This window comes from Podarcis cretensis (assembly GCF_951804945.1).
Source record: "Podarcis cretensis genome assembly, chromosome: 10".
In the NCBI taxonomy this organism is placed as follows: Eukaryota; Metazoa; Chordata; class Lepidosauria; order Squamata; family Lacertidae; genus Podarcis; species Podarcis cretensis.
In genome coordinates, this window is record NC_137179.1 from 58,766,310 (window position 1) to 58,790,548 (window position 24,239).

Consider the following 24,239-nt stretch of genomic DNA (forward strand, 5'->3'; position numbering starts at 1 on the left):
TGACAGTCAACATAGATACTTCTACAGCAACGCACCGTGGCCCACTGCAGAATCTTGCAATAGGCACGGCCTTACTTTTTTAAACATTTAATTTAGCCAAATTTAACTAATGTTAACTACTATTTTGCAAAAATTTCTAACTCAAGGTCTTTCAGGGGGAAAGATAGGTTCAATTGCACTTTCTTATGCAATATGAATGAATAGTGTGAATAAATTTTGTCCAATCAATGAGATAGGAAAAGATACTATGCATATAACTTGTTTTCTGTAGCAGTTATCTAGTATTTGCTATAGTAAATGTGCTGAACTGGCACTAACTTCACTCTTTTCAGGGATTATTTCATTTCAGTGAGCCAAATTTAAAAAAGCAATATATAAGTCACATTGAAACTTTGGTTCTTTGTATTCTCCTGTGCCTTCATTGGGTCTGAATGCCAACGGAAGACTGACTTTGGTTTGATTTTGCATAAACAAACACAGCTTTCCACTTGTGCATTGCCAAGCCAGATGTTTCTCTGAATACATCAGGCAGGAATCACCCCAATTAGCAGTTCAATATAAATAGTATACAAAAGCTGACAGCCAGCATTTTTGAAGTCCTTGTTCGGTGACTGACCAAAAGGTTCATGGTGACTCCCAAGTAGATGTCAAAAAACTATTAAGCTCAACAGAACTACTCTGATGTTCAGAAGAATTTGTGCACTCATCTGGGGGAGTGTTATTGGGTTGTTGTTTTTATTCTGATTATATATGTTGTGATCTTTTCTGTGAACTGCCCTGAGACCTCTGGGTATAGGGCAGTATGTAAACTCAATAAATAATAATAATACTCCTAGAATAAACTTCAAGCGCTGGGGGCTATTAAGGAGCTGATGCCAATTGTATGAATAGAATTGAAGGTGATGCTATTGACTTCCTTAGTGTGGATGCGGACTTGAAAGGGCATTGCTCTTGGGTTGCCCCCAAACGCAGCTCACATAATAAATATCGAGGTTTAATGAGATCACAAAGTACTGCTTGACAGCTCTGCAACAGGCAGCAGATCAGGTTTCCTCTTTGCAAGTGGCTTAGTTCAGTTAGCTGTAAAGGTAAAGGTAAAGGGACACATGACCATTAGGTCCAGCCGTGGCCGACTCTGGGGTTGCGGCGCTCATCTCGCTTTATTGGCCAAAGGAGCTGGCATATAGCTTCTGGGTCATGTGACCAGCATGACTAAGCCGCTTCTGACGAGCCAGAGCAGCACACGGAAACGCCGTTTACCTTCCCGCCGGAGTAGTACCTATTTATCTACTTGCACTGTGACGTGCTTTCGGACTGCTAGGTTGGCAGGAGCAGGGACCGAGCAACGTGAGCTCACCCTGTCACGGGGATTCGAACTGCCAACCTTTTGATCGGCAAGTCCTAGGCTCTGTGGTTTAACCCACAGTGCCACGTCCCTTCATCAGTTAGCTGTAGTTTGCTCCTTATTACTATGTTTGAGCTGCTGAATCAAAGTGACCAGCATGCAGGTACTAAGTATGCCAAATAACTAGCATGTAACTAACTACTTGTACTTGGTTATGTGTAAAGGTGATGCAGCAATAGTTAGCTACTGCAATAGCTATTGTGCTATTGCCACAATAGCAAAGGTACCTCTTCCTAACTCCAAATAAACTCTTTAGCCAGAAACACCTTTGGGTTGTTTCCTGAACAGCAGTTCAATGCTGCCTTCTGAAAATGTGGAGAGTTTTTAAGACTGTTTGTAATATGGAGCCATTGAAAACCAGTCAAAATTCCACTAGGTGCAAGGAGGCCTATGTGTGCAATTAAGGTAGTTCATTCACTCTAACCAAATGCGTAGAAATAGTTCTTTATAGGGAGGTTTTTGAAAAGTATTTCCCCAAAAGTAACCTTTTTCGTATCAGTATTTAATGCTGGGGAAGTGGTTTGGACAGAATTTGTGCCCTTGCTAATAATATTGATCACTGCGCCTTGTGCTGAAGGGCAGATTTAACATCCACTGCGGCTATCTCAATTCTGTTTTGATTTTAAAAGTGATGCTTCCTTCAGCTGAAAGACTGGCAGTAAAGTAAAGGAAAAGGGTTTGCTTGCTTTTTGTAAAGACCAATGGGGCTACATATGAAGCAGAGTTAAATTTCAAAGAGATAAACGCAGAACAACATTAATTATTTGGAATCAATTTGTAAATATAGTTGCATGCTTGCCAAGGCACAATTAAGAAAAAGACAGAAAAAGTGTTTCTGCTTCTTGAGATTGCACTGGTTCTTCAAACAACAAATCAGTGCTGTGAATACTTGTATGTATATCCTTCAAGCAGAACCAAGCTTGTAGATCCTTGGAGTGTTACTTGGATGGGCCAGCCGTTAAAGACCTTGTTACTAAAAGATCATCAGTGTTGGTCTGCTTGTCATCCCTATGCAAAGCTGCTGCCAGCTCTGGAAACTGGGAGAAATAGTTTCTTGCAAGGATATGCTTGTGCCTTATCTTATGGATAAACATCATCTCATAAGCCTGAAAGAAAGGAAAATACCCAAGGTTATTAAATGAGCCGAAATAAAATAAGAATGTTAATTAAATCTATTTTAATTAACCTTATTATTTTGATCACATGTCTGTATTGCAGGCCCCAAAGCCCAGAATTTAATAAGTCATTTAAAAAAAAAAAAATAGAAAGCACAATAATAATTTTGTTTCATTTGTTTCTGAACAAGTGCTCAACAACTGCAAATCAACTTGTGCAGAATGTTTACAAAATACTGAGAAATGATTAATTTAAGCTGCAATTTCAAAGCACCACACGAGAAAGTACATCCAACTCAACATAATGGAACTTGTTTTTGAGTAGGGATTCAAAGGATTGAACTGTCAGTGAATACCTGTTAAAAAAATAAACTTTCCTGTAGCAACATGGGAATCCCAGGAATCCCATGCTTATTGAGAGCTGCATGTGAGTGCTGGACATTGCTGTGGGACTCTGAACTAGGGGAACCGGCTTTTAAGTACAGTGGAACCTTGGTTCTCGAACAGCTTAGTTGACAAACAAATCTGCTCCCGAACACCGAAAACCCGGAAGTAAGTGTTGTGGTTTTTGAACACTTTTCGGAAGCTGAACATCCAACGAGGCTTCCGCTTGAGTGCAGGAAGCTCCTTGGTTTTCAAACGGTTTCAGGAATCGAATGGATTCCCGGAATGGATTAAGTTTGAGAACCAGGTGTGATGGGATGATGAGCTGCTTGTGCGTAAAAGCTTAGTCCCTCAGAGTTTGCTCAGCTTAGCAAGACTCTGTCTTTAGCGGAGCCCTTAAACGTGGCTCCCTCAATCGCTGGCACAATCCGACAGTGGGCGTTTACGGAATCTACTCCAGCATAAAAGCTCCTTGACGGAAACGCGTCGTCTGGATTCTCGGCGCGACAGTTTCCGGCGAGGAGTGGGTGTACCTATGGGAGGACCTGAGACTTCTCCGCTGTTATCGCTGGAAGACTCCCTGAGCCATTCCTTCGTTTCTCTCTCTCTCTGATCTCCCACTCTCCCCCTGCTGGTGCCTTCCTCCGCTGCTGAGTCTCTCCTGACTTCTGAGAGACCCTCCACCTCCTGCCTTTCCGATGGCAGTTCCCTGACACCAGGGTTCCACTTTAAATAAAGTAAAAACCACAAAACCTTTCAAAAACCGACTTCCCAGAAGAATAATACAGTCAAGAATACCTGGTGAAGAATGTATCAGAAATGACTAGGGCAAGAATGGCAGGATTTAAACAGAGATGAGTAAGGCATGGCCAGATGTGAAAATCTTACAAATTAGATTTAGAGGTGAACATTCTCTTTTAAAACTCCCTAATGCGACATGAAATGATTCAGTGTTTGCAATTAAAAGCAGCCCCAAAGATTTTAGAACGGAGGGGACCTTTTTCAGCTTGGGTGAAAGCAATGAATACAAATTTTACCACAGGGTGTGAGGCTTGGGGCATCTCAAGAGCCAGACAGTGAGGCCTGGATTTGGCCCCCAGTCCTGACGTTCTCCATCTCTACATCAGAAGAATGGGAAAGCCAGCCAAAAACTAAGGAATACTGAACCCTCATGAAGTACCGGTATATGAAAGAGAGCTTTCCATTTCACTAGTCTGCAGAGGTACAATGCAATTTAGTCGCTATAACACAGAGCACATTTTGAATTTTAACATTAACTATACCTTTTCGAGATCCTTCAATCTGAGGTGAGCCTCTGCCTCGCTCTTTTTGATCAGGAGAGTGTTCCAGGGAGACCATTCTTGGTATTTATTCCACCTGACCATGACAAGATCATGCAGATCACCCCAGGCACTGATAGCTGACTGAGAACCCCAGAAATTTTCAACCATATAGCGCAGGTCTTGCAGCTGCAATGGAAAAGCAAGTAAGGAGGGAGAAAAGAAGAAATAAAGCTCACTACAAAACTGCCACATTCAAATAGCGTTCAGACTCTTATTTGAATAAATAAGGCACAGTTTCTATTATTCTAAGACATGCATGCCTAAAATGCAAGTTTCTAAAAGCTTATTTTTGGATCCCTCTGCAGATGGAAATTCTGTATCCTCTCTTGACAGCTTGTTTAACTATTAACTTGCTGTTAAAACTTTTTCTTGCAGCTTGCCCCACACCAAGTCCGTGCTTTTTAAAAAGAATAAACAGTCCACATTGTCAAGCCTTCAACTATATGCACATAATTAAATTCAAAGCCATAGCAATATGTTGGTGAATGAAATAAATCAAGGTACTCTGTGCTTCAAACATGTGAAAGCCTGGATGTTCAACTTGGATTTGTCAAAGGCTGCTGACTTAATAAGTGAAATTGCATATTTGTGCAACAAAATAATAAAGGTCGTTTATATAATGGATGATTCTGGAAAGGCAGATGCTCTGCCATAAATGTTTGGAAATCCACCATGATCAATCAGGAAATGTCCGCCAAAATCATTTGCACACTTGTTTAAAATTACAGAGGGCAATTCATCTAAACATCAGAAAAAACTTTCTGACAGTAAGAGGTGTTCAACAGTGGAATGGTCTCCCTAGCGAGGTTGTAGACTCTCCATCCTTGGAGGTTTTTAAGCAGAGGTTCGATGGCCATCTGTCATGGCCTTCCAACTCTACAATTCTCTGAATCTATGATTCTATTATCTAATAAGTTCTGTGGCTTGGGTAATGGGGTTTCCCCTGTCTCCTCAGCCCATGCCCTTCTGAAATGGGCTCAGGGAATTGGGTCAGGAGAACCCTCAGAACACCAACACAGGGCAAGGAGGGGTGATCAAAACGCTTGCCCAGAATGAACAATCATGGTTAGTGTGACGCTGAATTATTTAAGCTAAAATGAGCTAAAATGATGAAAGCAAAAACCTGATGTAAATGGTTAGAGAGTGATGTTAGAAAGATTGCAAAAAGTCCACTGCAGTAAGGTGCTTATAGAACAAATGTGTCTATATGACTCAAGAAAGTGGGCTAGGCAGAGAACAAAAACCTCCAGGTTCACTGGGCAATCTGGGGGCGCGGGGGGGCGCGGGGGGGTATTTTTCCCATGAGAACCTAAATATGAACATGAATAGTTCTGTATCTGTATGACAAGCATCACAGCAGTTCTAGCAGTGACTGTAATAACTGTCATGGAAGATGGGAGGAAACATCCATGACTAAATAAAAGAATATCGCTAGAAAATCAAATAATCATAATAATAAATATTTTTTGCCACCAGCATTGTAAGGCAGTATATAACAGTCCATAGAATAAAATCCCTTCCGTTATACACACAGCACAGATCAGAGACTGAAGAATTCTTTATAAACTTAGGATAGCAGTCTATTTTTAAATCCGTGCCAATTAAAACAAATCACTCCCGAGTTCTAAGCAAAATGACAACTAGGTAAGAGCAAGATGAAATCTAATCCAAGCAAATCAAGGGACATATCCTTCTCACTGAAACAAAATCTAGAGTGTGAGCTGTTGCTAATATTTTCATCTCTATAACATTCTTCTTGAGTTGCCTGACCTCTGCGCATCATGGCTTATGAATAACCTCACTAGAACTTTGCCGAATGATAATGATAGCTTGTTTATTGGCTGTCAGCAATAAATGGGGTGGTCAGAGTAATGGGGAAGAGCCAATGAATGAAGCCCAGTCTACCCATGTGGCAGAAAAAGGTGGCAGAAACCTGAGCTGGCAGAGTGGACTGAACCAATTCAACGCTCCAGGTAGGAGATCGTATTTTTGAATGTTTCCCTATGTGAAACTTCCTGCACGGAGAAAACTAGCACAAAGAGAGCAACCTAGGTTGCAATGTAACTCTCTGACATACCAGATTTCTTACTGGAAGGTGTTCCCACCCTCCCCCGTACAGTAAGGTAAAGGTAAAGGGACCCCTGACCATTAGGTCCAGTCGTGACCAACTCTGGGGTTGCAGCGCTCATCTCGCTTTACTGGCCGAGGGAGCCGGCGTACAGCTTCCGGGTCATGTGGCCAGTATGACTAAGCCACTTCTGGCGAACCAGAGCAGCGCACGGAAACGCTGTTTACCTTCCCGGCAGAGCGGTACCTATTTATCTACTTGCACTTTGACGTGCTTTCGGACTGCTAGGTTGGCAGGAGCTGGGACCGAGCAACGGGAGCTCACCCTGTCGCGGGGATTCGAACTGCCGACCTTCTGATCAGCAAGTCCTAGGCTCTGTGGTTTAACCCACAGCGCCACCCACGTCCCGTACAGTACCCCCGCACAGTAGAAGCATTTAAAAAAAAAAGTGCCATTGACACTCAGTCTTATAATGTTCCGTAAAGTCTGCTACATTGTGTAAAGCTGACCTCAGTGGTTTTGGGATCCAGAATTGCCAAGTAAAACGGAGATAATAAGAGAACAAGAAAGGGGAATGCAGAAAGGAAGGGAAAGCCTCATATTGGCCTGGTAATATGGTACTAATGCAAAGAGAGCCTAGAGATGTGAAGGCAAAGGGGGGGGGGTGATATCAGAATCCCTTCCTTTTCCCGCATTTTCTCCTGAGGCCTGAAGTGGAGAAACTGAAAGCTTGGGAGTAAATTAAAAATTCATCTTAAGAAACATGCTCTCTTGCAGATTATGCTGAAATGCTTTTTAATTTTTTATTTCATTTATGAATCTGTTTCCCGTGAAACGTCTGCAAGCAATTTAACCATAAAAACATATATCAAAACAAAAATCAAGTCCAATACAGATGAGGACTGGGATAAAAATCTTCACTGAAAAGGCTTGTTGTAAAAGGAAACCTAAGAGACGAGCCTGATATGTACTGGTAGGCTGCTCCAAAATGTAGGTGCCACCACAATAAAGGTTTGGGGTGACAGGAAATTTAACTAGTTCTGTCAGTGCCTGTGCAAACAAGTTTCACTCTCAGACAGCAGCTGAGTGTGCCGTGGCAGAGGAACTGAGCAACTTGTCAGAGATGAGAGGCAGGTTTTGGCAGTGGTAGAGTAAGAAGTAACACAGGCAAAATGAAGCATGTCTCATCCACTTCTATAAACCCTCTTTCCTTGCTTACTGTTCACTTTTCTTCTGAGTGGGTGATGCAGACAGAATACAGTGGTACCTCAGAAGTAGAGTGGAATCCGTTCCGGAAGTCCTTTCAACTTCCAAAACATTCAGAAACCAAGGCGCAGCTTCCGATTGGCTGCAGAAAGCTCCTGCAGCCAATCGGAAGCTGTGGAAGCCGCTTGAGACATTCAGGTTCCAAAGAACTTCCGGGTTTGCAGCGTTGGGGAGCCAAAATGTTCGACTTGCAAGGCGTTCAGGAGCCAAGGTACGACTGTATCATATTGGATTAGGTAGAACATCATAATTAGGTAAGGTAGGATGCAGCTCAGATTCCAACAGTGGCACTAGATTGCATCCGATTGTGTTCCTCTGCTCATGGAAGGCTCTTTGGTCCAGCTGTTGCTTCTGTGAAGTGGGGAAGGAGTTATCCATCCCCCTGCTGCCCCCACCCATCCAAAATCTGCTCCAGAGGGTCGAGGGACCCTTTGGATCAGAATGGGACATGGCATGGGGAGCTGCAAGAGAAGGGAGGAATTTGTAAAAAATAAAAATTGACCTCTCCCTTCCATGCATGGAAGCCTCCACTGGAAAAAAAGAACATTCTGTAAGGTAAGGGATACAACTGAACACAACCCTATATTTGTAGCTATTGTTTTAATAAAACAACAGCAATTATGCTGTTTTATTTCAGAACTGTTGTTGCTGGCATCCGTCTGCCTCAAGAGACAAGGGAGTGTGACCCCAGGGTGAAGTCAAACTGCTGTGTCGGCACCATCAAAGTGACCTCCCTGGGACACAAGCCCGGGCAGCATATATGGAGGTTCTGGGCTGCCTAGACAACAAGACCCCCCACCCCCACCCCTCAGCCAAAGGAAAGCAGAGCAATATGCTTGACACAAGCCTGGCTGTAGGAGTTGCCAGAAGGAAGTGTACAAGGTGCCATCCAATCATCTATGGGACTCTTCTCCAGATTTCTCCCGAAGATATCCCACAAGGCAGCGGAGGTTTAGGGTCAGCGTTTTCCTTTTCCTAGATGGGCTACCTTCCCAAGTTGACAAGTCCCATCTGCCCCCCACTTCCCTCTAAAGCATGTGCAGAAACCGTCTTCTTGACCGTTGGACCCACTCTTGGTCTTGTCCACTCAATCCACCGGAATCTGTCTTTGCATGTAGAGGAAGTCCCTAACTCACAGTTTGAGACCCATTGGCTACCCTCACCTGGTTCAGCTGGCCAGTCAAAGCTGTTTCCTGGGGTGTGGCTGATGTTTCTAGGAGCCGCAGGTGAGAGCTGAGTGCAGGGTGAGGACCAAAGGTGGGCAAACTGCTCCAGAAGGAGCATGACATGTCCTCACCCAAAAAATCCCTGTTCTAGGACTACATAGAACAATACAATTTTATGTGCTGCTAAGTTGTCTTTCACGTTCTTAAAGTAGCAAAGTAAGATCATATTTGATGAGTATTTTTCTCCAAAATGCCTCTGGAAACAAAACACACACACACACACCATACAAAATCTCCATGACTCAAGATTTCCACAAATGTTCATCTCTGTCTACTCTGATTGGGTTTAGACTTGGATTTGGTAGCACGCCCACGCGTGGAAGCAAAGGCAAGTCTATATGTGAAGCAGAAATAGCACGACTGGTGTCACAAAAGGGTTGGGAACTGCAAACGGGCCACTGGCAGGAATTGATTTATCATCAAGGCAAGAAACAAAACGAAAAGGAAAGTTTCGTGTAATGTAAAAGCCTCTGTGCTCTGCCACTACTTACAGCCAGCACAATATAAAACTCTGTTCCATTTTGTGCTGTCTGGAAATATTATCTTTAACATCACTATTCTCTCTCCTCTGCATACCTGTAATATGAAGGCAATCTTAGCACCGTCCTTATAATTCAATTCTGATTCTCGGAGATTTCGGAGCATACGTTTGTATTTCAAGAAGGCTTCCCTCTGGCGAGCCTCATTATCCAGCTTGCAGCACAGACGACAACGGCCAACAGTGTGGGAACTAGCAGATATGGCAAAATCCGTAGAGGGCAGGTACCTTTTGCAGCCAAGGCAAAAGTGGATGTTGTGGTAAAGCCTCATTGGATCAGGTGGAACCTGCAATGAAAACAGATCAGCTAATGCACGATAACAGTATTTTCCACATTCGGTCATTAGCCTGGCCCACAGATCTCGTCCCAAAGTACAGTAGCTGCTGACAACTGTATGCATAGAAACCTTTGAAATTGAAGAAATATATATCTGCAAAACAATTATGCTGCAGCGCAGCATGCGGCCTGTCAAATGCAATCTGTTTCCCCGTTATATACAGTAAACCGAGTGATTATGAACATATTTTTGAAGTTTGATACATGAGGATGGGTTTAAAGGGCTAAATATTCTGCTAAATTATATAAAAACACTTTGAGAAGAATGAAGTTGTCCATATGGACTACTTTGGTTGTGTTTTTGAGATGATGCAGAGCAAGAGATGAAGGCGGAAACACTAAAGGCTTCAAAAACCATTGTTTAGTCATTTATTTTATTTTTATCTCTTTATTCCTTTATTGTCAAAGCAACCTACTACAAAAATTAGATAGAATGATCTCCTTTTAATTGCCATAACAATTTTGAAGAAGCAGTAAGTGCACATTTTAGTTATGGTCCTTCTCTATATTTGCCAATAGCAACAAGTGTTTGTTTTGAGGAAATATTTTTCATTTTTCATTTTTATATGTGTGCCCTTTCACTTTCAGTGCCTTCAACCTTTTACAAAACAGAGAATATCAGCTGCAAAGCTGATAAAACCCACCCTCCAGCTATCATTCAGTTGCTTTGACAGAAACACTTTAAAATACTTTATTTAAAACAGTTTTTAACACACACAAATTATCAGATGGTTAGAACGCTATTCTCATGTGTGTTTTGTGCAATAAAGTTAAATAAGAAAGAGAAGCACCCATTTCTTTTCATTGTGGTTTCATGCACTCAAACCTGTCTGGCATTTTCAGTGCCAAATGAGCAGCTCTTCCAGCATACTAAGTAAGTAATTAGTTTGGTTTGTCTGGTTGCCACTAATGTTCTTAAAAAAACTGCTTTAAACGTTATTTCTGAGCCTGGCATTCCTGCCAAGGTGTATTAAATCCAAACATAGCTATCCTATAGCCTTGGTCTTCAGATGGAATGACTCAGAAGCCCAAATTTTGGGGGAGAAATAAAGCTGTAGCCAATAACCCTGTTCGACATTTCTCCATTCTAGTTTCATGATGCTGGCTGGGAAAAAATGCCTCTGGCCTAAAACCAATCTGCGTGTATCAGCAGAAAGTTACTTGTTCTTCTGACAGATGTCATAATCACCAGAGAATGGTGACATCTCCATCAAAATGACATATAAAAATGAGTGCCATCCGAATGATTTCAGCAAGGCACCTTAAATTTTGTAAACATGTTCATCTTACCTTTTTATGGAACCTGAGATCTCAAGCGAATTAATTTCAAGGTCAGTAACAATGGCAACACTAACATTTATCACTCAACATGCTTGAGCCATACAGCCTTGGCAGTATTATTATCCTCATATGATAAAAGGAAGGCAGAGACTGAGAAAATGACTTGACTAAGGCAATTTAATGACTATGTGTCTAAAGTACAACTTGAGCTTGACTTCCCAGCTCATACTCTTAGCCACTGTTATCAGTTTGTTTTACCGCTTTCCATGTTGATCTCCAAGTTAGCATCCTTTGTCCTGCTGTTTAGAAGCGATACCTGGGTTTCATTCATATACACAGCACAGCCTTCTCAAAACGTCTTCAGTTGAATAATTGAATAAGGAAAAAGAAACCATTCCTCTCTCCATTATGCAGAAATTCAACTGCCTCTGGGTAGACTATGGACTCTTCAGCAAGTAGTTTCACTTACTTGCATGCCAAGGAACAATTGTAACAGAGAAGAAAAGGAAAAAAATACCTTGAGATGTCGAGCAACCTCTGGATTAAAAAGTGGTGTTTTGATATACTGAAGAAATAATGTACATATTCTTTGTCTGAGCCCGTCTAAGTTACATTCCTTCACTCCCCTCATCATGAGGTCTGCTTCTCTGTCAATCAATTCCACTATCTCATGTGTGAGTTTAGAGTCATGTTCCTGCAAAGGCAAGCAAGATGTTTAGCAAATCACATGCACATCATTTCTTAATTCCTTACACCGATTGCCTGTCAATTATGAGAGAGCAAATGCTCCAAGGCTTCTTAAAGCTTAGCTTTTTGGGAAATGGGAATCGTGTATCCACACACCTATCTCACTGTCTTTAAATAACTGTCTGTCCAGATCAATTTTATGCTATGTTTATATATAGAAAGTGTTCACTGACTGGAGTGAATAAGAACTCTTTCCCCCAATGCAGTATAAAGCACAGTCCTGCCCAGACCAGACTGGTACTACAGTGTATGTGTGTGTTTGTGAGAGTGCATGTCTGTGCTTGCTAGCTCTGGGATGGCTCAGTTGGTAGAGCACCGTTCCTGAGAGATCTGCATTGGCTCCCAGTACGTTTCCGAGCACAATTCAAAATGTTGGTACTGACCTTTAAAGCCCTAAACGGCCTTGGTCCTGTATACCTGAAGGAGCGTCTCCACCCCCATCGCTCAGCCCGGACACTGAGATCCAGCACCGAGGGCCTTCTGGCAGTTCCCTCACCGAGGGACTACTGGCGGTTCCCTCATTGCGAGAAGTGACGTTACAGGGAACCAGACAGAGAGCCTTCTCAGTAGTAGCACCCACCCTGTGGAACACCCTCCCTTCAGATGTGAAGGAAATAAGCAGCTATCCTATCTTTAAAAGACATCTGAAGGCAGCCCTGTTTAGGGAAGCTTTTAATATTTAATGCTGTTAAATAATATTTAAATAATGATATTTAACACTTGATTGGAAGCCGCCCAGATTGGCTGGGGAAACTCAGCCAGATGGGCAGGGTATAAATAATAAAATATTATTATTATTATATGACTTATTTAACACACCTGTGTTCTATGACTCTATGAGAGTGTGCATGAATAATAGGGTTAAAGGTCCTTACACCACACCAGGCTCTTAAAGTAAATTGGACAGACATGTGATATTTACTTGTAAATAACTGAACAGTGTGTGGTACAGTTTGGCTCCGACGCTTCCTGAAATCAAAGAGATTTTCCTTCCTGGCTGTTTGGAATTGAGCTCAGGCATATTTTGAACTGTAAACTGCCTTGGCAAAAAGGGGATACATTAATGCATCAAATAAATCCTCCTATACAGGTTGATTCAGAAGTCCCGCTACGTTCAAGTGTGCTTAGGACTTCGGTTTTACACTTCTTAGCTAATGTAAAAGTATCGGTATATAGTGGACACCCTGGTGTCAAAAGATGAAAGCAGGGGCCCCCTTAAGCCCTTGCAAACCATCCGTAATTGACAGTGTACTGTGTGTGATCTCAGTAGGGCTTCTTTAAAAGCTTGAGAGAGAGAGATACCTTCACCGTGTGCTTCAGCGTTAGCAGCACATCCAGCCGTTCATCCTGCGGAAGGTCTTTCATACTAATGCTGCGGTAGATTTCAAGCAGCTCCCTGGCCCGCAGCGTGAACTGCGTATCCATCTCGGTAACTTTGCCATCAAATGCTTTCCACTTTTTGGGGGCTGCACACTTGAGAAACATTTTGAATCGCCGAGTTAGAATGGAGAAAGGAATCGAGGACAATGCTTTACAATGTGACCAAAGTAAGCTTATAGAGTCTACAAATCTGACGCCCTGCTAATAAGAACTGCCGCTGTCCCAAGAAATGTGCAACTATCTGAAACGAGGCATTTTCCTGTCCATTTCAGTAGATTTGTTGCCAAACTGCGGTTTCTTAACGAACACAAAACCAGACAAACAATAATTAGAAGCGGGGGCAGGGGGGAGAGAGAGACTGTTCATTCCATACACTATAGCTTCCTTGGTAATTTACTGGTTGCTGTCAGAGTACAACTAAAAACCAGTATTATGCATAATAAACTCTGCTAATGCATGGAGATTAAAGCTATGGTTTTCCCAGTAGTGATGTACGGAAGTGAGAGCTGGACCATAAAGAAGGCTGAACGCTGAAGAATTGATGCTTTTGAATTATGGTGCTGGAGGAGACTCTTGAGAGTCCCATGGACTGCAAGAAGATCAAACATGTCCATTCTTAAGGAAATCAGCCCTGAGTGCTCACTGGAAGGACAGATCCTGAAGTTGAGGCTTCAATACTTTGGCCACCTCATGAGAAGAGAAGACTCCCTGGAAAAGACCCTGATGTTGGGAAAGATGGAGGGCAGAAGGAGAAGGGGACGAAAGAGGATGAGATGGTTGGATAGTGTTCTCGAAGCTACCAGCATGAGTTTGACTAAACTGTGGGAGGCAGTGGAAGACAGAAGTGCCTGGTGTGCTCTGGTCCATGGGGTCACGAAGAGTCGGACACGACTAAACAACTAAACAACAACAACAAGGCATGGAGATGAACGAACATCAGGACTGCCATCAACATTCTCAAAATATGGAAACAATTCGTTCATCTTTGAACAATGTAACATTAGCAATTTTATTATTTATTGCAACAACTTTATTATTTATAACAACAACAACAACTTTATTATTTATACCCCGTCCATCTGGCTGGGTTTCTCCAGCCACACTGGGAGTTTGGGAATTCTATGAGTGTGATGATAACTTTATACAGTACCTGCTGAATTTCTGCCTGTCTTACTGCTGTTGAAGCCACAGCCCTTCTTTTCTATCTGTCCCAAATATACAGCTTCAATGGATGCCCCCAAGTTTATGGGATGTCCCCAAGTTCTAGTACTATGAGGGAGAGAGATAAACTTTTCCCCCATCACAGGGGAGTGAATTGCTCCACCCCCCTGAATATATTGCCATTTTTCTAAACCTTTCTAAACCTTTTTCAGCTCTGCAATTTCCTTTTTGAGGATAGATTCCTTTTCAGCCAGATGTTGGGTCCTTTTTCTGTCGCTGTGCAAGCTTGATGATGTCATGCACAGGAAAGGTGAGTTCTCAAGCCTTGCTGGCTTTGGAGAAAAAGCCCTTTTCTCGCCCCTTGGACTGACAGTCAGCTCCCTCCAGATTTCAGAATCTGGCTGTCTAGAGTTGGACGTTCCCCACCCCCAGCCCCGCTTTCCCCAATAAAACCCGTTCTTTAACACTGAATCGGAACAAACAGCAGTTCTGTGGATTGCCGTTTGCTCCAATTCAGCAGCAAAGAGCAGGTTTTCATGAGGAAAGCACTGCAGCAAAAGAAAAAGAAGTGCTTGGACACAGAGCTTAAAAAGAGATATATTAAAACATATATTCACAAGTCACAATACAGCTTTGTCCACTGCCCTGATATCACAGAATGATCACTCCAATCCTGAATCCCACATCACTGTCGTGTTGGCTCATCAAATATCCTCAATAGGAACCCAATTACTGATCTGGTTGGCTAGACATTTTCAATCAATATATCCCCTCCACAGACACCTCTGCGATGATGATGGCATTGAAATATCCTGTTGTTCTTCAATAAAAGAGCTTTAAAGCATGGACCTATGCCTAGAAATGAGCCCCTTGTCTTTGTGAGTAAATCCTCAGCCCAGGGCTAGCCTTTACCTCCCAGCAAAGACCAAGGCTGGCACGAATAACTGAGCAAGGATGGGTGGGTAGGGGAGATTTCCAATCCTAGCTTGTGGCAATATTCTCTCTCTCTTTCCCCTGCCCACTCAAAAAGCTTCAACTGATCCAGATTAGCTCAAGAGCTTGCTCCTTGTTCTCACACTCATAGCAACACAAAGAACTGTCAGATGGTTGGGTCTATCTAGCTGAGAATTATCCACACTGACTTGCAGTGGGTCTTCAGGGTTTGGGAGCAAGGGTCTTACCTGGCTCTACCTGTACATGCCAGGGACTGGACCAAAGACTTTCTGCATGAAAATCAGGTGCTCTACCAACAAACTGCATGTACTCAGAAACAATCTCTCACCTGCCCTCAGCAGTCCACCCCTTCTTCCCTGACCATTCAGGTCCTTAAAAAAGGACCTTTAAAAAAACACTCCAAAGCTGATTATGCTATGTGCTATTCTGAACCCAAGAAGTAAAATTCTCAGTTAAGCTCTTCTCTGTACAAAATTCAAATGCTCAGCCAGTTTCCTCTTGGAAGCACAAATCTGTAGAGTGTTAGCATTCATCCATTTTTTCAAGTTATGTAAGCACAAAAAGAGGGAAATAAAAGAAAATAAGAGTTCATAAATGAGAATTTGACAGATTCTTAGCAGGCTTAGTTCTATAATTAAATGAGGGGCTGATAATTGGAACTGACGGGTTGCAGCCAAAACTGATTAAAAAATCCGACAGGAAACAGGCTTGTCTAAATTATGAAGTTCTAAATCTTTCAATTAGAGCTAGCAAACTCCAGCAAAATCGGAAACAGAGGATTGTTGCTCTAGCATAACTAAAGGTTTATTAATTTGTTTTCCCATGCATGCATGATAAAACAAATCCTTCATATAGGACCATAAAGCTTAAGTTCTAAGCCTGTATTTTAGTAAGTCGGGTTTTGGTTTTTTGAAAGCCAATGCTAACAGATGAGTTTTTTGTTTGAATACACAACTAGTTTTAGCTTATTCAGCTAAGCAAGTGTCCTTTTGCTCTCCTAGCTTAAGATTTTTTTATTTTTAAACAAACTATAGGCTTGTATCCAACTACGTTCTACTCAGAGTAAAAGGTAAAAAGGTAAAGGACCCCTGGATGGTTAAGTCCAGTCAAAGGCGACTATGGGGTTGCGGCGCTCATCTCGCTTCAGGGCAAGGGAGCTGGCGTTTGTCCACAGACAGCTTTCCAGGTCATGTGGCCAGCATGACTAAACCACTTCTGGCACAACAGAACACCGTGATGGAAGCTAGAGCACACAGAAATGCCATTTACCTTCCTGCTACAGTGGTACCTATTTATCTACTTGCACTGGCATGCTTTTGAACTGCTATGTTGGCAGAAGCTGGGACAGACCAACAGGAGCTCACCCCATTTCAGGGATTCGAACCGCCGCCCTTCCGATCGGCAAGCCCAAGAAGTTTGGTGGTTTAGTCCACAGTACCACCTGCGTCAGAGTAGACCCGCTTAAATTAATGGACTTAAGTTAGTTATGGCTACTAACCTCAATGGGTCTACTCTCGGTAATTCAAGCATTGGATAGAACCCACAACTAAGAACATAATGGTTTTGCTCAAAAGAGATCCTAGGATAAGCAGTAGGTGCTTCTTCTCAGCTAAGTAAAGGTAAAGGGACCCCTGACCATTAGGTCCAGTCGTGGCCGCCTCTGGCGTTGCGGCGCTCGTCTCGCTTTATTGGCCAAGGGAGCCGGCGTACAGCTTCTGGGTCATCTGGCGAACCAAAGCAGCACACGGAAACACCGCTTACCTTCCCGCCGGAGCGGTACCTATTTATCTACTTGCACTTTGACGTGCTTTCGAACTGCTAGGTTGGCAGGAGCTGGGACCGAGCAACGGGAGCTCACCCTGTCGCAGGGATTCGAACCGCAGACCTTCTGATCGGCAAGTCCTAGGCTCTGTGGTTTAACCCACAGCGCCACCTGCGTCCCTTAAGCTAAGTAGAGACCTCCAATTTCTACTAGCTCCTCTGAGGTGAGGACAGTGGCGTAGCGTGGGTTGTCAGCACCCGGGGCAAGGCAAGTAATTTGCGCCCCCTAACCCGTGGATTTGCGCCCCCTAACCCGTGGATTTGCCCTAACCCCAGATGTTGCGCCCGGTGCGGCCGGCCCCCCCTGCACCCCCCACGCTACGCCACTGGGTGAGAAGCCATATGGACTGAACAGCAGTGTGTGAAAAGGTTTCCTTGACCTTCAAAGACAGATTTTCAACAGAAGATGATGCAATGGGGATGCATAGATGGAAAACCCCAACATGCAGCTGAACTCTGCCCAGAGTTCTTTGGAGACAAGCTACTATTCATTTTAGCTTCTGTTAAATTTAGATAAAAACTGGAGGTGTAGCCATTTTAATTTATATAGTAAACTAAATGTATAATGTATAACGAAGGGTCTCACTCCACATTTTCATAAATTATGATAAGAACATATAATTTTCTAAATAAAATGTGTTCATTCTTTGCCAAAGAATGTGTCCCTTCAAGGCCTTTTATCCATACTCAAATTCTGTTTTTGGTCTTTTTTAGATATATGCTCAAAACTGGTGCAAGAAATTCTGAATCTCCAGTTTTCTCTTGCCAGCTGTCTTCTGCTTTTTTTAGTTGGCTGGCTGCAACATGGAAATTACAATAATCCTGTTATCTAAATTGCTTCAGAGAGCAGGTCTATTGTAAACTGCATTCCAGTTGCCACCACATGAAAGCTGCACAGAGTGTTGCCAGAGGGGTGGGGTGGGGAATACAACTTGCGCAGGGAGAGACAGGAGGAGATGCAATGAAGAATTGCAGAAAATAAAGACAAACAGGGAAGGAACAGCAAAACTTCTATGAACCAATATTTTGAGTAAATATCTGGTGCTATTAGCAAAGCTGACCATTTGTTCAGGCTAGTGAGGATGCTATTTAGGACAGGATCTCAATTGAATAGCTAGTGTAAGAAGGAAGATCAGTTCTCCTACTACTGCCCCAAAGCATTTCATTTCCAGAGTGCATACATTTACTAGAGCAGCTGTCAGGATTCTCTCAACTGTCATGGAGATTGAATAGCTTGTGGAGGTAGGGGATTTCTGTATATTAAATTGGCAGAAAGTGGATAACCTACTACCCCCTTTTTCCTCTATCCAATGACAGCCAAGAACTCATTTTAAATCCCTTCACATGTAGCTACATTCCTACTATTTGGAGATAGGGTGGATATAAAATAAATAAATAAATTTGTAAATTGTGATGTTGGCCTTAATGTCTACATCATGCATGCACCATATCTATTCAACACATTTGATCCAAATTGGTGACTTCAGTTGGTCTTAAAGACCACAATGGAACAATTTGTCAACGAAGTCTCTTTGGTGCCTAAAGCCTAAGTCATGGTCAGAGGGGACATTTGATTCAAGGAGGTGGGGAGGTCAGAATTCTTTTCAGCAAATTTTATTTCTGCATTGAAACTGAAAATGGTTATCAAAAAGCATCATTCCAAATCAAGTGGCTTTTTTCAAGAAGGAGAAGATCAACAAAAATTCAAAACCACTATCAGGGAAGTAATTCCCATGCTTAAGCCAAGAATACTACAGTACCAAGCAGTAGAGCCATTTACCTCTTATTTGTCTAGGGCTTGCACAATTAGGGTCATTTTGCTCTTTTTTCCAAACCAAGTAGCTGCCAATCCCTCCCCCTTCTTACTAGTCTTCATTTCCAAAAGCTACTTCCTTTTTCTGCTTCTCTTATCTCTATGAAATATCTCACTGAATTCACTTCTATATTAAATGTCCAGTTGCCAGCCTTGAAGTCTTGTTAAGTAGTTGGTTCATCCCTAATCTCCTAGAAGCAGGCTGGGCCATCAGCTAGGAACGTGTGGAAATGCCAGAATCATGAATCACCACTAAAACGTAGGGACTGTATATATGCCTACCATGATTTGTGTGACTGTACATGCAGCCCTTTTTTGAGCAGCAGAAACTGTACAAATTTCAGTACATGGAGGCACTAGTTCATTCAGAGCCTCCATGATAATCCGTCCCAATTGAAAATCTGCTTTTCACCACATGCAATTCCAGTGGAGTTTGGAACAACAACAACAACAACACAACAGCTGAATGGTGGCTGAATTGTTATTATTCTTTACTCTAGTGCTCCACTCCTTCACATTGCTCTTTAATATCCATTTTCCTTCAAAAGGCATTTCCTAAGCCATCATACCTTCACCTATACCTGACATTAAAGGCGAGAAATGAAGTGTTGCTGTACATATTGAAATTTCAAAACCTCCACATTTATTTCTACTATAGTGGCCACTAGTGACATCTGGTGGTGGGTAAGTAAACATAACGGGATGCTTAAAAAGTGAGGCCTAGGAAGGCTATGCCATCAATTGCCTGGCATGTTGCTGTGCCCAGCACAGCCATACACCCTGCATGGGAGCATCATCAGAAGACAGACGGACTTGGCATAAGGTGCCACTCTACTCTTCCGTCCATATGAGAGAGCAAGATTGTGACCATAATTAATGAGGGAGGACCTGGCATCACTCAACAGATTTCAAGTCTTTCAAAAAACCCCAAACAACCACTCTTAATAGCTACTCTTCACAAAATCTGGAATACCACATATCTCCCTGTGATGGCATCGAACTGCTGGATCCTTCAAGACTCTAAGAATGGCCCATCCATGCAAATCTTCTTAGAATGTACATTCAGGGAAGTATGAATGAGACTACCGTAATACACTGAGTTCCTTGTGCCTCTAATGTAGCATTAATTGAGGGTTGCACAGGGCACGGTACTCATCATCTCCAATGAGACGGCACAATTAAGTAAATTAAGATGTAAGTGGTGGTTTTTCTGTGCTTAGGTGAAAAGAAGCACTCATCAAGTTTTATAGGCGTATATAAAAAGGCTTTTAATAACTGTACCTAATGAGCCAATTTTACTGCCAGACATGCATGAAGCCCACAAATCATATCTTCAACTGGTCAAGTTAATTACTGTGCTTTTCTTCAGCCTGCTGCTACTTTGTAAATGTTAATTCAGGTTTTTGAACTTTGGGTGCGTTCAGTGTTCAGACAGAAATTATCTCACTGACCTTTTCCAAGAAGGACAGGATTGCTTGGTGCGTGTTCTCTTCATATGCGTTTATTTTGTGTCTCCCGATGGTAGCAATCAGCTGGGCCTCTTTTTCTAACAGTCCACAGAGAGCTGCCTTCCGTTCGGCTCCAGTGAGAGTGCTGTTGATATTCTCAAGCTCCTCTTGCCTCCATACTACATCAACAAAAAGACAGTATTATTGATTTTTTTTTTCAACTCTTGTTTTCTTGATTTGGCCTTCACACGCTATGAATAGGAAATGTGCCAGCCAGGTGCTTAAGTCAGCGGTGAAAGGGGATTGTGCTTTGTTATTTTGGTACTCTGTTTTTAGGAGCATAGGTAGCATGCCTTAGTGTGCTGTTTTCCTGCAACTCTCCAATACCAGCTGGTGTTTTGTACCTATGCATTTGTGCCCACCTTGCTTCTGTCTTTAACATACAGTACAGTGGTACCTTGGAAGCCGAATGCCTTGCCTCCTGAACAAATTGGCTCCCGAACGATTGAAACCCGGAAGTGAGTGTTCCAGTTTTCGAACGATTTTCGGAAGCCAAACAGCCAGCGCGGCTTCCACAGCCGCACTTTGGTTTTTGAATGGTTCCGGGAGTCGAACGAACTCCTGGAACACATTCTGTTCGAAAACCAAGGTACCACTGTACTAGAGATCAGCAGGGATGGAGAAACTATGCAAAAAGGGCATCTGCACAAAGCTTGCTACAGGGTTTGTGTGTGCTTATGAAGCACACTAATTCCTGTAGTTCTTTCACCTGTGGGTCTCATGCCCCAGTATAGGATATGGCAGTGGAAATACACCACAAGTGAAGTCCAATGTCTCAGTCACTGCCAGTACAAGTTGTGTGATATACCCATGCTAAGATCTAGAGAGCAGTTGTCCTTTGCCATTTCAGAATTTCTTTTGGGAGAGAGTTCTCCAATTGTCACTTTGGCACTGAAATGCAAGAAGAGAAGGTCTGATGTACGTACGCACATTTATTCAACAAAAACAGACAAAACCCCCTGACGTTTTTCAAGGTTCCTACTCAACGTAAGAATTAAGCAGATTACATCTTGTATCATTGCATACTGGCATATTGACTGCCACTCGCTGAATATATTACACAAACAGCTATTTAAAATACATCAAGTGAGTAAGCTGAAATTTATAAATACTGTATTGTTAAAATAATATGGGCATTCAGTAACTAAAAACCTGCATCTGTTGAACGCCATCCTATACAACATTCCAATGCCTGCTATTACTATATAATAGTATTTTCAAGCAAAACCATAAATTATCCAATTAGGCTTCTGTGCCAAGGTTAATAATCTCCTTAGGAACCGAAGATGTTATTATTCTACATAAGAAACTGCAGCAGTGGGAGACAGAAACACGGGATGTGCATATTTTTAATAGCTCCTAAAGTAGGAACAAGAATGTAATAGTCTCAGTTCTGCAATGCTGTGATCTGTATGATAAACTCTAGCTAAATTCAAGCTACTCAGGTGAAACAGAATTTTTTTTGGGATCAGAAGACTAGATTGTATTTTACTCCTGGCAGTACAGTTCTGCTCTAGCAACAAGAACTAATTTTGGTACCTATATAGACAGCTATATGCATAGCTATCCAAATTGAAATCAGTGAGCCTCCCGGTGCTACAAGTGCTTGAGAGATTTATTGGAGCCCTTTTCCCCCCTCCCCAATCAGCATAACAAGATAAAAAGAAGAAAATATGGAAATTCACATAGGTGAATAACAAATATATATATATACCGTATATGCATGCACCTAAAAGAATATGGAATAAAGTATGGTGATCCCAATGTTTCTCGAGTATTGCTCTTCTTCAGATCAGCTATAGCTATTTTATTATAATACAAAATGAAGGAGATGAACTTTCCTCTCTCCCTTCATTTTGTATTTTCACAGGCTAATAGTTATAGTTGATCCCCGAAGAAGGAATTCTAACAATAAGGCAGGGCAAGTGGGAAGATCATATTTCTTCCATCTTGAAGCAATAAAGAAAGCTCTCCATCAGTCTTATAGGCATGTGGGTTATCCAAAAGTTCAGTATTCATTACCCTCAACTTACTCTTTCAGGATGTGACCAGAAATGTAAAGCTACTGCCATGTTGATAGGAATACTAAGCATGCATCTTTTATTTCTGTCTCTTTGGGGGAAAGTCTTTAAATGGGGTGCTGAAGTGTACTGGGTTTACAGTGTTCCTCTGATTTTCACTTTGAGCAGAAGGCTCTTGATTTACCACGGACCATTCAGAACCATTTACAACCAAGTAGCCTTGATGCTAATTACGTTAAAAGGTAAAGGTAAAGGTACCCCTGCCCGTACGGGCCAGTCGTGTCCGACTCTAGGGTTGCGTGCTCATCTCGCTCAAGAGGCCGTGAGCCGGCGCCGTCCGAAGACACTTCCGGGCCACGTGGCCAGCGTGACGAAGCTGCAGCTGGCGAGCCAGCACCAGCGCAGCACATGGAAACGCCGTTTACCTTCCCGCTATAAAGCGGTACCTATTTATCTACTTGCACTTAAGGGTGCTTTCGAACTGCTAGGTGGGCAGGAGCTGGGACCGAAAGACGGGAGCTCACCCCGCCACGGGGATTCGAACCACCGACCATACGATCAGCAAGTCCTAGGCACTGAGGTTTTACCCACAGCGCCACCCGCATCCCTAATTACGTTACAACACACATAATCCATATAATGTGGTTATTGGTGTATAAAACTCACTAGCCTTTCTTTTTTAAATTACAGGATCTTTTACTTTGTTCTGTAAATGCTTGAGAAGCCTTATGGATCTAGTTCAGTGACTTCTTTATATCATAGCATTACAGAATTTGAAGGGATCTCAAAGGTCATGTAATCCAACTTCCTGATGATTCAGGAAATCTACTACGCTCTGTATAAAAAACCCTAATGAAGGAGAATCCACCACCTTCTAAGGCCATGGTCTGTTCCACTCATATTGTCAGTAACCTCTTCCTTACATTAAGCCCCTGTGCTTTTTCTTGTAATTTGAAGCAACAGAGCCCTTCCCCATGTAGCAGAAGAAAACAAATCTGCTCCATTTTCTATATAACAGCCCTTTTCATATTTGAAGCTGGCTAGATTGCCCTAATAGCTATCTCTTCTCCAGGCTAGACATGCCCAACACATTTAATCTTTCGTCATAGGACTTGGTCTTCAGGCCCATCACCATTTCTGGTTTTCTGTTGCCCATCTCTGGACATGTTCTAGTTTGTTGATATCCTCTGCAAACTCTTGTTCCCAGAACTGCACACAGTACTTTGTGTGATATCTGACCAAAGCAGAACAGAGTGGTACAATTATTTTTCTCAATCTGAGCATTATACTTCTGTTCACACAGTCTAGAAATCCAGTGGCCTCTTTAGCTGCTGCACTGAACTACTGACTCTTGTTTAGCTTGTGAGCTGCTAAGGCCCTAAGGTCCTTTTCACATGTACCAATGCCAGGTGCTTCTGATCCTTCCCACCTAAATGCAGAACTTTATACTTATCTCTGTTGAAATTTATTTTGTCAGTTTTCGCCTAGTGCTGTCAATTTGCAGACAAAGTCATCTGCAAATTAGATAAACATCTCCATCAAGTCATTTATATTTTTATATAGCGATCCTTACGGCTTACCTATGTGGGTTACTACATCTGCCCAGTTATTCACAACCGTTGTCATGGTTAGAATGACTGATGCCTTATTTACTGGAAGGAATGGAAGTGATTTAGATGGGGTCATGGAGCACGTATTCTCCCAGGCAAATCCCCTGCCCAGCTGAAGCTGCTATTAGCATGGAGGGGAAAAAATCAAACAGGCATCTACAAATGTTTTCTCCTTAGGGGACAGTAACTGCTTCAGGGGGGTGATTTGCATTGGGGGATCATTCCCTTCCCCCATCTCCATTGGCTAGACAAAAATCACAC

At 42.5% G+C, this 24,239-nt stretch overlaps 1 protein-coding gene across 1 annotated transcript in view; it reads right to left on the reverse strand.

The window, feature by feature from the left end:
• Nucleotides 1–2,165: 2,165 nt before the first annotated feature.
• IQUB (IQ motif and ubiquitin domain containing) overlaps nucleotides 2,166–24,239 on the reverse strand; it is a 32,185-nt gene continuing 10,111 nt past the window's right edge. The window contains exons 8-13 of the mRNA XM_079994133.1: nucleotides 20,291–20,466; nucleotides 13,013–13,183; nucleotides 11,481–11,657; nucleotides 9,384–9,632; nucleotides 4,188–4,373; nucleotides 2,166–2,511 (exon numbers count right to left, since the gene is read on the reverse strand). Coding sequence (XP_079850259.1) covers nucleotides 2,344–2,511; nucleotides 4,188–4,373; nucleotides 9,384–9,632; nucleotides 11,481–11,657; nucleotides 13,013–13,183; nucleotides 20,291–20,466 — 1,127 coding nt within the window. The 3' untranslated portion in view covers nucleotides 2,166–2,343. The remainder of the gene's footprint in view (nucleotides 2,512–4,187; nucleotides 4,374–9,383; nucleotides 9,633–11,480; nucleotides 11,658–13,012; nucleotides 13,184–20,290; nucleotides 20,467–24,239) is intronic.